Source organism: Triturus cristatus, chromosome 6 (genome assembly GCF_964204655.1).
Source record: "Triturus cristatus chromosome 6, aTriCri1.1, whole genome shotgun sequence".
Classification (NCBI taxonomy): Eukaryota; Metazoa; Chordata; class Amphibia; order Caudata; family Salamandridae; genus Triturus; species Triturus cristatus.
In genome coordinates, this window is record NC_140589.1 from 1,524,231,939 (window position 1) to 1,524,249,389 (window position 17,451).

The 17,451-nt window shown below is 43.0% G+C and overlaps 1 protein-coding gene across 3 annotated transcripts in view; it reads left to right on the top strand.

Annotated features, from left to right (window-relative positions):
• ANKEF1 (ankyrin repeat and EF-hand domain containing 1) overlaps positions 1 to 17,451 on the top strand; it is a 250,905-nt gene that overhangs the window by 205,282 nt on the left and 28,172 nt on the right. For all 3 annotated transcript variants that reach the window (XM_085612664.1, XM_085612665.1, XM_085612663.1), the window contains one exon: positions 2,396 to 2,580. In XM_085612664.1, coding sequence (XP_085468790.1) covers positions 2,396 to 2,580 — 185 coding nt within the window. The remainder of the gene's footprint in view (positions 1 to 2,395; positions 2,581 to 17,451) is intronic.

The window sequence follows — 17,451 nt, forward strand, 5'->3', positions numbered from 1 at the left end:
GCCAGCCCGCACGAAGTGGTTGGTGCTGGCAACAACTTGAACAGTGAACACCCTTAAAACGGAAATAGAAAACACCAGCATTACAGTGACAACTGCGGAGCATCATGGTGGTAGCCGGTAAAAGTACAGAGGTCACCCAATCTGCAAACAGAAGTGTCGGTGAGTTGCAGTGCACTGAGGTTGGGGCACTAGAGCTGAGCGTGCTCATGTGAAGAAAATGTCTAGGATTGTGTTTCCCTGCAGTCTCAGGCAAACAGAGCAACTGGATGATTCCCAAATGTTCTAAATCTTTCTAAAGAATACTAAAGTCAATGAATAAATCATGTAATATAAAAAATACGTAATGAGCAAAATGTGTGATATCTCGGGGTGCATGTGAAATTTATAAACCACCTTCATTTAGTCTGTAAACTTTTCAGCTGCTTTCACTATACACCTTTGCAAGAACTTAGCAAAGGAGGATGGGTTTGACACCATGCGGATGTTATTCAGCACTTTCAGATCCGAGCCTTGCTTTTTCAGTAATACAGAGACCCATTTTAGAAAATCAGAACAGCTTCTTGAGTTATAAGATATCCAGAATTTATGATAACTTTCCTCTGGTAGCCCCCTCAGTCTTGGAAAGTCTGTCCAAATGGGAGGACAGGGACAAGGTAACTACTAGTTCCCTGGAGCACTTTGAACTGACCACTATTGAAGAGGTCTCAAAAGGCCTCTCCAAAGCAAAATCTGGGTCACCAATTGATTTGTGCCCTCCAAAAATTATGGCCCTGTTAGCCACGAGCTGTGCTCCTGCAATCAGCGACATCTTCAACTGCTCTATAACAACGGGCACCATTCCCCTTGCATGAAAAGAGGCATCTGTTCACCCTATACTGAAGAAGCCTACGGCGGATCCATCAATCCTTGCCAACTATCGGCCTATTTCCCTATTACCACTCTTGGGGAAGTTGTTGGAAAGCACTATAAATAGACAACTTAGCTCTTATTTGGAACGAAATGGAATCCTGGACCCATCGCAATTGGCGTCACTGCACACTAGAATATGTGGTTGGCAACTGTCATCAAAAAGTGGCTTCCTTTTCAGGAAGAAAAAGCTAAAGACGTAAAAAAAACAAAAAAAAAAACTTTCTGGCTGTAGACTTCAAGGAATGAAGAAAAACAGGAATCAGGAGCCCAACGATGGAATTCTTCTGCATCAAAAAGTCAGGATCAGCAAGTGAAGGGTGCAAGAAAACATCTGAAGGAACAAGACTTTGTTGCAATGCACCATCCACCCACACTGAATCCCTTATATAGCAAAAGAATAGAAAAAGGAAATTACATCAAACACCACATGACAAGAGCTATAATTTATTGGGAAAATCAAGTTTAGTCAAAGGAAGAGACCGCCATGATGGAGAAGGAAACGAAAAAAGGACAACATCCTGACATGAACTAGCTGCTGAATAGCTTTAAAATGCAGATGCAAACCCTTAGACATTTTGGAGCTGGAGGAGCAAGGAGAAGCAAACTGGAGACCAGGAGCACGAGAGGAGGCAGGCCTGGGTGAATGAGATTCACAGCTTGCAGCTGCAAGCTTCTTGAGGCATTTTATGATGTCTGAGAACCGCTGAACCGTGAAAGGTACCACAAACCTCAGACATCCAAATAGTTGAGAAGCCACAACACTAGAGGAACTAAAGGTCAGCCAATGTACTTAACACGGAACAGGACCTAACTTCCCACTGTGACATTTTACTCCAAGGACCCAAGGAGGAAGGGGACAAAGGACACCAAGTGTTGATGTGGGGACTCAGACAAGGCTTTTGAAGATCTTAAAGTGATATAGTGTTTTTATCGAACACCTTTTTGGAACATATCTGCCTTATTTTATACATATTAGTCACCAATAAAAATAAATAATCAAGCATTTCTCCTGCTCTCTTTTTCTATGTGTTTCTCTCTCTTTTTCTCCTTTCTTTTCCCTTCCCTCTCTGCTTTCTTTCAATGTGAACTGCTGTATAAAATGCTTGATCAAGGGTCTAGCTCTTAATAGTGCGGCAGGTGCAGCGGCACTGGGGCTTATCAGTCTGATGGGCCCACTATAGTGGCTGTTTTTTCTTTTTAACTAGAAAACCAGGGGATAGGGTCCCCGAAGTCCTTTCTTGCATTAGGACCATGACACACTATTACACCACTGTGCTTGACAGACGTCCCTTGGCCCAGTGACACTCACACAAGACACATAGCCACCACACCAGAGTTTTTAACGCTATGACAAAGCCATATATTGCATTTGCCAATTGTTTAAAATCTCAAAACTGAATTTGTTCCAATTTGCACTTTCTGCCTGTTATGCCAGTGGTCTACCAATTATATTTCAATAAAAAATATGTCTTTTATCGTTTAACAGGACAGAATGCATTGGATATCGCATATGCATATGCTGACTACAGATTAATTGATCTTATCCAACTAAAACTGGATAGTTTGCCAAAACCAAAAGATAAGAGGAAAGGAAGAGGTACAGAAAAGGCTACAAAAGCGGGAAAAGGAAAATCACAATCCAAATCTGAGACTCCAGTTGTAGTGCAAGAGGTAAGTGAAAAAAAACAGCTAATGCATGGCGCACACTTAACTCTTTTTTAGGTCTTGACCACAGACAGCTTTAGCTGTCTGGCAAGAGGTATTGTCATCACTACAAAACACACAATACGGAACATATACATACATACAGTAAAATATACAGAAAGGGGCCTTTGGACAGCTCCTGTCTATAGTGATTCATCTAGCTTTAAGCTTCGCTGACAGGGCTGTCCATAATCCTTGGTATCAGCCCATTACCCTCCTAGACGTGAACGTGATGAGAGTAGTGCTTCATCTTATTTCCTAATAGAAATATACGTTGGTGACTTGCCCGCAAACTCCCATGCCTCTCCCCCGTCAGATGCTCACCTGCCTGTCCTCATCCCACTTGGATGCTCCTACTCCTGTGCAGCTCCACTCATTTGGCCCGCCTGCTCATCCCAAGTGTTAAGAAGTCATAATGGAGCCAAGCAGGCAAAGAGCACACAAGATCTCAATATGTAGTTTAGTGAAATGTAGCTTTCAAACATACTGAGCTTTAACTGCTGCTTAATATGTAGCACAATTGCATCTCTCATTGATGTCCTCTTCAACTGATTAGGTGCCGCACTGCGCTGGAAAGTAGGGGGATCCTGCTAAATCTCACTTCCAGGGGATATTTTGTGGCTGGATCTGTGATCTGTCAAACCCAGGGAAACACGCTGAATTTGAAAGATCAGATTTTTATATATATAATAGATATCAATATCTCCTGAGGTTTTCATGAGATTGGATGAACCTTTTTGTCCACGTACCTTAAACAAAAGTGGTTACAATTTAACTGATAAGTTGCTTTAGGTGAGTCTGCTTGGCTTTACCTGACATTTTTCTACAATCCGACGGAATGTCTAGATGTGAGAAATTGTTGAATTTAGAAGCCAGAACGACAAGTTCAAGGTGTTAGGGTCCATATGAAGCCATTGATTGCTGTTCATTGTGAGAAGATCGGAGATTCGTGTTAATTTCTGATGTTCCAGGTCTGATAGGAGAAGTAGCTTGGTGAACCAATGTTGTCTGAGCCACCTTTGAGCTATCATAATTATTCTGCATGGTTCCCTCTTCATCTTGCTCATGACTTTTGGAGTTAAAGGTGCTGGAGGGAAAGAGTAGGCAAATATTCCATCCCATGCTATCGAAAAGGCATTCTCCCATGATTGTGGTTGGTGGTGTCAACTTTGAAAAATTGGCACTTTTGGTTTTGGGCTGTAGCGAAGAGATTGCAATTTGGCTTTCCTCATTGTGCAGAAACTTGTTGAGGACCTTTCAGTTGAGTTCCCATTTGTGACAAGAATTATTTTTCATTCTGCTTAACATATCCGCGCACTGATTGTGATTGCCAGGAACATTTTGCGCTATCAATTAAACTTGATGCGTCAGTGACCATTCCCAAATCCTTTGCGCTTCTTGAGATAATAGGTGACATATTGTTCCCCCTTGCTTGTTTATGTAATGCATTAATGTAGTTTTGGCCATCCATATCAGGACTAAAGACCAGGCTTTTTTTGGCAGAAAAGCCTGAAGGCTTAATGCTACCACTCTTAATTTTAGCAGATTGATGTGAAGAGCTTTTTCATGAGAAATCAATTTCCCACTGATCCGTAGGCCCTGTAAATTAGCTCCCCAACTTTCTAGGGAAGTGTCTGTTGGTATCACAAATTCTGGTATTTGGGCTAAGAACATAAGCCATGTTGATAAGTTTGATTCTTGCGTCCACTAAAGAAAAACAACTTTCACTTCCAAGGTAATATTTAGAATTTCATTGTATTAGCCATTGGTTTGTAGCTATTGATTGTCTAATTCTTCTTGGAGACCCCTCATGTGGATGCACGATGACATCATCTCCAGCAGAGATGTGTAAAGTTGTGCCAAAACTGACTTTCTTTTTTAGAAATTTGCTTGCTAATTGTATTCAAATAAAATAATTGTTTTAGTTTGCAGCATCTATCCAATGTTGGGTAAGCGTTATCTTTTATGGCCTCTAGAATCACCCCCAGAAACATAATCTTTTGTGATGGATGGAGGGAAGGCTTTTGACTGTTAAATATAAGGCACAACTGGCTGAATTTTTGTAGGCTGGCTTTGGTTGATTTTTTTGTGGCCATACAAGTCTGAGCCTTTATCAACCGATCATCTAGGTAAGGAAACACTTGATGACCCTTTTGTCTCAAACAGGCTAACACTAGAGCTAGGCATTTTGTAAAGATTTGAGGAGCTAATTTTAGTTCAAAGGGGGCAACTTTGAATTGGTAATGGCTGCTAGCCACTTCAAATCTCATAAACTCCCAGTGTTTTTGATGTATGGGGATATGAAAAGGTGTCTTGGAGATCTAATTCTGTCATATAATCTCTGTGAATAAGGAGCTGTAGAATCACTTGCAACGTGACCATAAGAAAAGACTGCTTTTTGAGGTATTTGTTCATTTCTCTGCTGTCCAATATATGTCTCTATTCTCCGGATTTCTTTCTTATCAGGAAGAATCTGGAATAGAAACCTACATTTCTCTGAGAAAAGGGTAGTTTTTCTATAGCTCCTTTGTTCAACATTGGGATGATTTCCAATTGCAGGAAACAAAGATGAGCAGGTGGTCTTTGAGGAGGAGTACGAGTACAATTCTGTATATACTCCAAAGTGTGACCGAATTGTACTAGGTCTAAAGACCCAATGGACTGCTGTAACAAGGTTCCAATTTGAGAAGTAATTGGTTATACGTCCTCCTACTCTCTTCTGTTTTAACAGTTTTGTGACTTGCGCCTTAGCGACATCATTATCTTCAGGTCATGTCCTTAGTTTGAGGTCCTTTCTTCATGGCGCTTGATTTGGGTAATCTGCTGAAGGTGGAGGACAGTATTGTTGTTGCTGATATTGATACTGCTGACAATAAGGTTGTAGTGAAACTGATATGGTTGATATCTGACTGACGTCCTTGTTGTAGAATACCAAGCAACCTAGCAGTGTTGGTATCCACTTTAAATTGTCTGGAGTGTGTCATCATTAGTGTCGCAGACGATTTCCTAAATAACAGCTTGACAGCCAGCGAGCCGGATGTTGTCGTCGGTAAAGAAGTTGCCGTTGATGACGTTAAAGTTGTCACTGTCATTGTGGACGAATCTGTAGTCGTAGTCACTTTGGTGTTGACTGTGTTTTTAAAAACACCTGCTTTGGTAATGATAGTGCCAAATAATACCAGGTGGTTATTGTCGATAGTTTTACTGTCTTTGATTGTTAGCTCATCGTCAACAATTCTGTCAACAATGGTTTTTTAAACGTAATTAAAGCCTTACTTGATGGAGTTGTAGGCTCAGGCCTGAATTTTAAAGAATCCTCCTCTTTGGAGTGCTTTGAAGATGGGCTTCTTTCTTCCGAAAGTCTGTGATGACTCTTTTTTTAAGCCTTTTTAGGAAGCTCCTCAGTTTTGCGATGTTTAGATGAATGACCCTTTGATCTCTCTCTCCTATGAGACTTTCTGGAGGATTCTGAGGTACTTTCTACTTTCTTCACCAGTGATCGATGTGTCTTTGATCATGAGCGTTTGAAGCCACAACAGTAGCCTTCCCTCTCTATCCTTCAAAATCTTTGAGGAGAAAGTGTGACAGATTTTGCAGTCTTTAACTTTGTGTGAAGGATATGAGCAATATCTGCCTTCCTTTTGGGGATCTTCTGAATAAAGTCTTTTCTTTCCACAAGAGCCACTAAGCCTGAAAAAGGCTCTTTTTTTGAGGTGTCTGATGTAATGGTTTGTCAGAATCTCTGTTGTCAGAGTTCGAGAGAAAATAATTTCCAAATATTACTTGCTGTTGGAGTTGAAATCTTGATAGTTAGCCTCTTTACTGAAGAATATTGAGCAGAGCTCAATGAGGCTTCAATCACACGACATGCGGTTGAAAATCTGAAGTATAGTAGCCCATGAAAAGAGTGGTTAACAGGGTTCTGCAGTCTGATTGGCTGCAGTTTAGTTCTTTTTAAAGGATGTGAATTTGTTGGTAAATATGTTATTTTACAGCCAATTGGTTATATGTTTAGCACATTAATGCTTTATAACTATACAGTGGGCCAATTATTTTGCTCTAGTTCACAGTTTTGAAGGGAACTACAATTTAAATTAATTATCACTATTCCATAAGCCACCCACAAGAGTATGTAAGTGTAGTTTCTTGCTGCCCCAAACAATGCACAGATTAACAGCCAGTTGCTCAGATCGTCAGTAACCCCCATACCGAATCTCTGATTGAGCCCCAAGTGATTAAAATTTGTAAAAGTGTTACGCCCAGTATGATCTTCAAAGTTGTTTGCATTCGTATGCAACAGGTAGCGATTTAACGGCCTATTAATGCTGAGTTAGCAAAATCAAAAATATCTTGCTCAATGTATAGCTAAAACAGCTTGAAATGAATGTTTCTTATTCAATATTTTAAGATTAATTATATGCAAGATCTACCTATTGTTTTGACATGGTGTGAGGAAATTGATCTTCATATTTTTGAGCCGGATCCAACAGGCAGTCAGTAATTTCCCTCAATTAGCCGCTTTTATGCCTGGACAGTCAGTTTTCTGCATACAATATGAATCATTTAAAGACTATGCTTATCATACTGATTCTTTCTATGAAGATTTCTGTCTGAGTGGAATGGTTTACGGTATCAAAAGCTGCTGACAGGTCTAGGACGATAAAGAGATAGGTGTTGCCTTTACTAAGATTGCATAGTACATCACTGACTATTTTCAGCATTACCATTCCGGTGCTGTCTTAAGATCTGATACCAGATCCAAGTCATTTTCGTCTACGATCTGTCTGAGCTTCCTTGCCACAAAGTTTTGAAAGAACTTTGCAAGTAAGGATTTATTTGACACTGGGCTGGCTTTTATTCACCTCTTCAGGATCTGCACCTGGCTTTTTCAGGAATAGACAGATCGGGCCTATTTTTAGAGACTTCAGAATCGCTCTTTGGGACAGAGAGGCATTAGTCAGGTTAGACTAGTAAGTACTCATATTTCTTTGAGAAAAGTGGAGGGGGCAGACTCACAGGAATGAGTGCATGATTTGGTTTTGGTGATAGTATTTGACAGTCACGTTGAGGAAACGGCACTGAAAGATGACCAGGTATTTTTGAATTTCTAGAGTGTTTTTATTCAGTTTTTAAAATAATTTTTATTGCATTTCACCCCATAAGTCAGAGCAATTAAAGCATTATTACTTCGTTTTTGCCAAATAATTATACAGACATTATCACATGCAGTTCCCAAATTAAGAAGACACATAGAGGGATTAAACAGAACAATAAAAAAGAAAAAATTCAAGAAAGGAAGCGAGAGTAAAGTTCGTAAAAAAACAAAAAAGTGCACTAATTATATGTGAGAAATGCTTAAATCGGTTTGGTTCATATAACAGCAAGGAGGTATAATACAGGATACTACATCCAGGGCGAAAGACCTTTACAACGGGGTCGTTACACTGCGATACATTTTCATAGCTGTCATTACAACACAAGTTGTTACAACGACTTGCGCTGGATGGCGCTATACACTAAGGAATAGTATGATTTACTATTACAACACCTTCCCTACTGTTACGTAGGCTGGAGTTGGAATAGTAAATCATACTATTCCTAAGTCCAGCGCCTCTAGCGCAAGTCGTTGGAACAACGTTATAGTAACTGCGATGTAACGGACCGCAGTGTAACAACCGCGTTCTAACGTCACATACTCTACATCCAGTGAAGTTGCAGCCAGATTCTCTCTACCTTTTTTACTGCTCTGGGTCCTCGGGCCTTGGGGACTGCAATTGTGCATTCATAAATTTGTTGGAGTATGGCCCAGATTTCCGGTACTCTAGGTGGTGCTGAGTCTACTCAAGCCTTAGCAATACATAAGTGTGCATTTACTATGATGATTGAAATTTGAGACCTGAGATTGGAGTCCTCTTCGGGCTTTAGGCTGATTAGTATTTGTTTACTATTTAAGTGGAATTCCAGCCTCAACTGTGTAGATATAAATTGGAATAGACTAACCCAGAACTCTTTTAGCCCCGGACACTCGACAAACATATGCACTATATCAGCCGCATACAGATGAGACTGGGGACAATATGACCATGATAAGTTTCTGAATAATGCCCACTTAGAAATGCGCTCAGGCATTTAATAAAGCATAAACACTGTCTTAAATTGCTGTAATTTGAGGCTACCAGATATTAATGAGCGATCTAGTGTTTCTAAAGCCTCCTGTATTTCAGCATCCGTTACTATAGTTGCTAACAGCTAACTCCACCTTGACACTATTTGTGCACTGTCATCCTCGACATGAGACATATAATCCTGATACATTGCACTTATGTTGTGCTGGGCTGACTCCTTTAAAGGTTTATAGAGAGACACAAGGATTGTAGATATCTTTTGCTCCTTATTGTACTCACGTTTATGAAGGAAATAGTCCTTAACTTGGAGCTATTTAAAAAAGATAGCTGCAGAAGCCCAATTATTTCTTGAAGTGAAATAAGACTGTAGCCCCTGCATGTCATATAACTGGCCCAGATTATGTAGGCCCATATTCCCCATGTGTTCCCCACACTATCATGGAATATGTTAGAAAGTAATTGATTTCCCCACAGTGGAGTAGGAGAATGAACAGTTGGTAAAGAAAAGTTAATGCAGATTTTGCGCCAAACCCGAACCACATCCCTTATCACCTTGAATCTAACCCTCTTGAAATAGTTAGGGTCAACTTACTTTTGCATTGCATACCTAATATTAAAACCCAGTGCTAATTGGTACTCAACTTCAATCGCCCCAGGTTTACTCCCAGTCAATAAACTTTGGATCCGACCCATGAATGAAGCCCAAAAATACAATCTGAAATCCGCCAACTTGAATCCTCCCTGCTGTTAAGGGAATTTCATTTACCTGATAGCTTGTCTGGCCCTCCTGTACCCCCATATAAAACTACCAATTGCCCCCTCAAGATGTTTAAAAAATAAATCAGCACCTGCAGTGGTTTAGAGCAAAATAGATAAAGAAAGTTTGGTAAAAATATTCATTTTAATGATATTGCATCGTCCTTGTATACTTAAGGCAAGCCAATGTCTTTGCCGTAGCTTAGTAATAACTATCTTTAAAAGCGGCTCATAAATAAGTGCATCAGCATTTTCCACCTGACTGATAATTCGTATACCAAGATAGGTGGCATTATCTCTAATTCCCATTAAAGAGGTAGATGTTTTAAAATTGAGAATTATTTGCGTTTTCGAGAGATTGAGCTTATTCCCCGAAAATGCACCAAATTGTTCTGCCTCAGTAGATATAAGATTGATGGCTATACTTGAGTTAGTAACATAAACTGCTATATCATCTGCGTAAGCAGTTACTTTCAGCTCAACTCCATTTAATCTCACTGGCTGTATGTCCTGGTTCATCACCAGGTGCCTTATATAAGTCTCTATATACAGAACAAATATCATAGGGGAGAGTGGGCATCCCTGATGCGTGTCCTTAAATATAGAAAACTATGTAGAGAACTTACCACCCGTCAGAGTTTTAGCCACAGAATTCTTATACAACATCTTCACTAATGCTATATATCTATCACCAATGCCAAATGCCCCCATGGTCATCCAGAGTGACTCCCAGGTGACAAGGTCAAATTCCATCTTGGCGCCCAGCATTATCATGCCCATTCGGCCCTTAGTTTTGTTAGCGACATCAAATGCTGCAATTGTAGTGTAGTGTGAGCCGTGGTGTTCCTACCACGCACAAACCCATGTTGTTGTATAGAGACCAAATCATGCATAAGAGGTGCATGGCGTGCAGCTAAGATTTTAGAGTGAATCTTTGCATCCCCATTTATCAAAAATATCGGGTGATAAGACCCCCTATCTTCAGCTGGTTTGCCCATACCAGACTACAATATTAGTTGCCCCCTGTGAGACTGGGGCTTCTCCCCTGCTGTAGATATAATTTATCAATTCTATAAGTTCTGGGGGGAGAATGTCCATAAAAACTTTATAGAATTATACAGGAATTGTGTCCTGTCCTGCAGCTTTTCCAGATCACAGAGCCAGATAGCTGCCTCAACCTCCTCTAGCCCAACACACGCTCCTAACATAGAGCTTTGCTGAGAATCTAGCCAAGGAATCCTACTTTCCCCAAGATAATTTACCAGAGTCTGCTGGTCAATAATATCAGGCTTATTATAAACCTTTTGATAGAAAGCTGCAAATTGCTCAGCTATTAATTGTGGGCAAGTATAGCTACCCCCATCATCCCTCAAAATACACATAAAAATGCATGCCTTTTTATCTGAAGCGCAAGGAGGCGTCCCACTTTTTCTCCATATTCATATTGACAAGTCTTATACTTTTGATAGCTTGCCGCCGCATTCTCCATCACCCCCCAGTTTAGCATTTGCTGCCTCTCATTTTACTTAAGTTGTACAGTCTGTTCGAAAGGGTGATGAATAAGGATTGCCTGGGCATGTGCAACTCTAAATTGGAGCATTCCTATTGACATTGAGCTAATTCCAGTTGCTTACACTTATTCTGATTTAAAATAAACTGAAGTGTCACCCCCCCAGATATACGCTTTCATGCAATCCGATTTGATAGCAACAGAAGCGGTGCCCTTATTGATACATATGAATTCAACCAATCCACTTTTTAAATACTGATGATATTCCAGATTGAAAATGACCGTTGAACTCTTGACTCTACTTGCGGGATCTGCAGTGTCAATATTTTGGCATTGTGATCAGATATTTAATCTTGGTTCATATCTCGATATTCGTCCCTGTTAGTATCTGGCCTTTTACCAGTATCATGTCAATTCATGATTATTGCCTGTGAGGAGAGGAATAGTAGGTGTAACCTGGCAATCGGGGACATCGAATTCTCCATGCATCCTGTAGCCCATGTAGCTTCTTCAATTTCACAATCAAAGCCCGGGTTTTAGTCATCTGAATGTTAGTGTGGCGATTAGTAGAGTCAATATTGTACTCTATAACATAATTAAAATCTTCCATTATAATTAATTCCCCGACCCAAGCCAGGAATTCTTTATTTAAACAAATAAAATATACCGGGTTCATCCATATAGGGGCCATATACAGCACAAGTAGTATATTTATCAGTATGAATCATCAACTGAGCTATTGCCCCCCTCCCCTTGCTGTCTGAGGAGGTTTTAATTATTCTAGCTACTAAGCCCTTAGACTTCATTATAGCCACGCCACGTATAGACAGTGTCTGGGATGAGATGCAATCATACCCCAATTTTTTTAATAGCTGCCGATCTTTATACACCATGTGGGTTTCTGTCATGCCTAAAACATTTGGTTTATAACTGCAAGTTCCTCTCAAACTAAGTGCCTTTTGCGGGGTTGGTTTAATCCAGGGACATTCCAACACATACATTTCAAACTAGACATTATATAATTCTAAGATCTACAAATCCTTCCCTGCCTTTTAAACCTCCACACCCCCTGAGTATGCAATAGTAATACCTCCCAATGATCCCCAATTCCCCCATCAAAGACCTCCTCACCCCCGTGCCTGGAAAAGGAATCGCCTATCCCCCTTGCTGCCAACTGATTTGGGAGTCACCTGGGAGCACCCCTCCCAGGAACCCCACCAACTCACATATCTGCCACTATAGAAGTTACTTCACAAGCCCTCAGAAATCTTTCACTGTTCACCCAAAAAGCTATTGTACATTAAGCTTCCTATTGATTACCTAACTTAAAGTCCTATCTACAAGACTGTAGCCCTAACGCCATTGAATCGGAGATTTCGATACTTCCCATTCTGAATGGAATATTTGCTGGTGTCCATCTTTGATAACTTTGAGATGTGCAGGCTCTTGCAGAAATACATGTTCCCCTACTTGCTTGAACAGATTGATTAGCTGGCGCATCTTCCAGCGCCGATCCATTGTGGCCTTACATAAGTCAGACCGGACAAAGATGGACTTTGAGTCTAGTTTCAGAGGAGCACCAAGGTGTGCTTTAAAGTAAATGGCCTGTCTCAACAGGAAATTACCAACCAAAATAATAATGGGGCGCGGTGCAGTAGTTTTGTCTGTACGGCTTGCATTATAACTAATGGTAGTCTATGAGGCTGCTGAATCTGAGAGTCCATATCCCAATCTGATAACTCTGGGAGGGCCTTCTGTAATACGTTGACCACACATGTGCTGGGATCATTGCCCTCTCTCCCCTCGGGCACACTGAAAAGCCTTAAATTATTACATCGTTGTCTGTTTTCCAGATCCTCTATTTTACTCTGCAGAAGCGCCATGTGACTCTCTGTTAGACCTGGCACCATTGGCATGGGTCTCCCTTCCATTTTTCGCTGTTGTCTCCTCTGTTTTTGCTGGTATTAGATTCTCTGGGCGCTGTGCCACTGCCAGCAAATGCTCCCTGTGTAAATATGACATATGAATTGGTATATCCATGATTGGCTTATTTGGTTTGCCTGTTAGTCCCTAGTAGCGTGGCCTGTGTGTGCCCAGGGCTGGTAAACCAAATGCTGCTGGTGGGCCTGCAGTGCTGGTTTGCGCCACCCACAGAAGCAGCTTGTAAAGTGTGTCTCAGCCCTGCCACTGCAGGGTCTGTGTGCAGTCCAGAACTGCCATCTTGGCTGTGAAGTGCACCCACTTCCCAGCCCCTGAACCTTTCCTTGGCATCATGTAAGTCCCCCCTATGGTAGGGTGCATTGTATGTGTAAGGTAGGACATGCCTTAGTGTGTGTAGCATGTCCTGGTAGTGAATTACACCCAATTTTGTTTTTCACTACTGTAAGGCTACCTGTTCTCCATAGGCCAGAATGGGCAGTTTGACTATTGCATTCTATAGTCCTAACTGACCCCAGGACCATGGTAGAAAAACAAATTTAGTATGCCTGAGCTCAGAATACATATTTTAGTGAAGTTTATTTTTATATTCTGTGTTTGAGAATACCACTTTTAGAAAGTAGGTATTTTTTTGCCTAAGCCTTCCAGTGTGCTCTGCTGTTTTGTGTATTGGCTGTCTGGTTTTGCAGGGACAGGGCAGGGTGAGTCAGACCTGGGTTGAATAGAGAGATCTGCATTGGAGTATGGGGGGGGGATAGCTCCTTGACCTGAATAGGGCTGTGCCTGGCAAGGTGAATGCTGGCTCCACCTCCTACTGTGCGTCTGATAGCAGACCCCCTCTTTCTGAAAGGAAGGATGCAGCCTGGTAAACAAAGAGCTCCAGGACTGGGCAGAACTGTTTCTGGCTGGGCTTAGTGACTTGTAGCTTTTGAGAACAAAGACTTTTGGGGTATAAATATCTGTGCTGAAACCCCTACAATTTGTATTGCTCCTGGATGTCAAGAAGAACCTCTGTCCGTGTAACTGAAGGAATCTGCAGGAGAGGACTGCCCTTGTGCTTGTGTGCTGTTTCTGGGATTGGTCTGCAGTAGTTGTCACTGGACTTGGAAGAAGAGGAAAAGGACTTTGAAGAGAACTTTTTTTTTTATCTTGCTAAAGCAATCACCCAAGGGCTAGAAGAGAGCTAGCCTCCTGCTGGAGTCTCAGGCACATCAGACTCCACCACCAGCCTCCTGATTCCTCCCAGTGAGGATTTCTATCTGCAGGTGAGGCTCCTGTGAGTTCCAGGGCCTCTAGTTCTACTACAGAGAAGAGAGTGCTGAAATCGTCGCTAACGCCCGTTTGGATCATCGCAAGTGCTCGCTAACACCCAAAGATCATCGCATCGCACGTTTGCGGGCTTTGGAGTGCTCGCTAACCAAGGATCATCGCATCGAGATCATCGCATCACGACATCGCAGTGCGGGTGCCGTGCGTTCGCCATTTTGATCGCATCACACCCGGATCGTCGCTCCCTCGTGGAGCGCCATTGCTTCTCATCGCAACAAGGTCGCACACGCAACAGGTTCGGCGCATCATCCTCCCTTGCGGCAAGGATTCAACGCATCGCCGGCTTAGCGTGAAGAAGTTTGTCGCTTTGTCCCGCATGCATCTGCAGATCAGCGCATCATCCTCCCTTGCGACAAGGATTAAACGCATTGCCGGTCTCGCATGAAGAAAACCATCGCTACAGCTCGTTTGCGACATTTTGTTTGGTTTGCTACGAAATCCAGGTACTTTGTAAGTAAAAGGGTCGGAGAGACCACTGCTTTGAACTGAACTCCTCTTTGCACACTCTGAACTATTTTTGCAGCATTTCAAGAATAATCCTATTTTACAGTATTGTGGCTTTTTACCGTTATTGGTCTTGTGTTAAGTCTATATATAAAGATACTTATTTTTTCTGTAATTACTTGTGTGGTGTCCCTTTGTAGTGTTCTTCACTGTGTTACTGTGTATGGTCATAAATGCTTCACACACTGCCTCTGAGATAAGCCTAGCTGCTCGTGCTACGTTACCACAGGGTTGAGCAGGAGTTATCAAAGGGTGTAGCCTGCTTACTCTGACTTAGGAAGAAGGGTCCCTACTTGGACAGTGGCCAGCCATTGCCAACTAGAGACCCCCATTTCTAACATTGGTGGTCAGCGGTGAGGATCTGGACTTGCCTTTGTGATCGCATACAGTAATTATAGTGTACACTACTAGTGAGTGCAGACCATAACGCAACCACATACGTTTTGAGGTTTTTTGATTCTATTTTTGATTGATATTGCCAGTTATTGCTACAATGGGCAAGCCCAGCTCCAATGCATCTGACGATCTCTCCTGGGAAAAAGAAAAATTAGAAACCTACACTGCCAGGCAGCTCAAATATTTTTGCAAACGCTTCACAGTCCCTATCACTGGTCTCACTAGAAGGGAGAAGTATTACAAGGCGCTGAAGGCCTGGCTAGAAGCCAGGGATGCCCCTAAGAATATGGGAGAGCCTGTGGAGGGGGAAGAGAATGCAGGAGAGCAGCAGGATGAAGTAGTAGATTTGGTGGGAGATAAAGCAGTTTCCAGCCCGGGCACTAGTGTGTCCTCAAGGGGTCTGTCTCCAGAAGAGATGGAGGACAGGGAGAGAGATAGGCGGCATAATATGGAGATGGCTAAGCTTAAAATGGATGGTCAGAGGGACCTAGAGAACAAGAAGTTAGAATTTTAGAAATTATGAAAGTGAAACTTGAGCATAAGAGAATATTGAGGGAGTTGGAGATTAAAGCAAAGAGTGTAGAGATCTCCCCCTCTGGTGGCAGCATACCAGTAGTGCATACTGAGATTAGAGTGTATATACCCAAGGAGGTTATTAAGGATTTCCACAAAAGTGAAGATATTGGGCAATGGTTTGCAGCTTATGAATTAGCCATGGTGGCCCACCGGGTCCCTGAGAAGAATTGGGGAGTGGGGTTATGGGGACGCTTTGTGAGTAAAGGGAGGGATACCTTGTTGGACCTGCCCCCAGAAAGTAGGATGGTTTATGAACACATGAAGGAAGCTTTGATTACCCGCTATGGTTTGACCCCTGAGATGTATAGGCAGAGATTTAGGACCTGCAAGAAGCTAGAGGGTACCACGTGGGTTGAATATGTGTGTTTTTTTTTTGCAGGGCAATGGACCGCTGGGTAAAAGGTAGCAAAGTAGAAACTTTTGAGCAGCTTTATGATTTGATTGCATGGGAGAATTTGTCTAGTAACTGTTTTCTTGAGCTACGCCAGCACCTGATTGATTGCAAGCTAACTAACCCTAGGAAGCTTGCTAAGGAAGCGGACCGCTGGGTGAGCAGCCGGGTTCGCAAGGGTCCAGTGGGAGACTTCACCAAAGGTGGGCAGGGTCCCCAGCAGAGAAGTGGGGAGGACAGGGGTAAGCCGAGGGAGTTCCAGAGGGGGCCCCAAAGTAATTTCCAAGGGAACCAAGCAGTGGTGTCCCAGCCTCCTCAAGATAAGAAGCCAGTGCCCCCGCCAGGTAGGCCTGTTCAGAGGGGGCCCCTTACTTGTTCTAAGTGTGGTCAAGTGGGCCACAGATACTTTGATCCCCAGTGTCCTGAAAGGGATGCTCCTGCACCGCCCCATGCACCACCCCGCCAGCTTGCTAGTGTAGCCCTGGGAGGGGAAGAGATGGGTGCCCAAGGTGGGTGGGATCCCGTAGAGTTGACCCTTGTCTCATTAGGAGACTTTGAGATGGTCCCTAAGATTGCACTGCCTGATAACACTAAAAAGTACAGGCCGTGGGTGACCATCAATGGCCATAGAGTGGCGGCTCTAAGAGACTCAGGAGCCAGTGTAACTGCTGTCAGCTCCAGGTTGGTGTCCAAAGAGCAGGTTGTCCCCCATGCATTCTACCCAGTAGTGTCTGCAGACAACTCAGAGAGCCAATGTGAGGTGGCTCAGGTTGCCTTTGAGTGGGGGGGGGTCTCAGGAACTGTGAGGCCCGCCATGCCTGTGGACTGTCTGTTGGGCAATGATTTAGAGAACTCCCCGTGGGCTTCGGTGGAGAGGAGATCTCACTTGGAAATGTTGGGTCTGCCTGAGTGGGCATGTGCTACCACTCGGTCCATGGCAGACAAGGAGGGTGTTGAGAAAGACCTGGAGCCTGAGAGTATGGTCCAGGTCCCTGCCTTAGAGAGAAAAGGCAGGGGGCGCGGGAAGCCGGCTCCCTTGGTTCCCATGGCCCAGCAGGGAGCAGACCCTGAGGAGGATGCCCTGGAGTCTACCGGGGAGCAGATCACTGAACTGGGGGACCTGCTGAGCTGACCCATTGGCAGCAGGAAGGTGGGCCCACCAGGGAGGAGTTTTGTGAGCAGTAAAGAGTTTGCCCTTCTCTTGAGGGTATGCGGCGACAAGCTGCAGCCCAGGCAGGAGGTGACATGTCTGCTTCACATCTGATTTATTGGGAGAACAGTCTCCTGTATAGCGAGCCTAAGGCTGCTGAGCC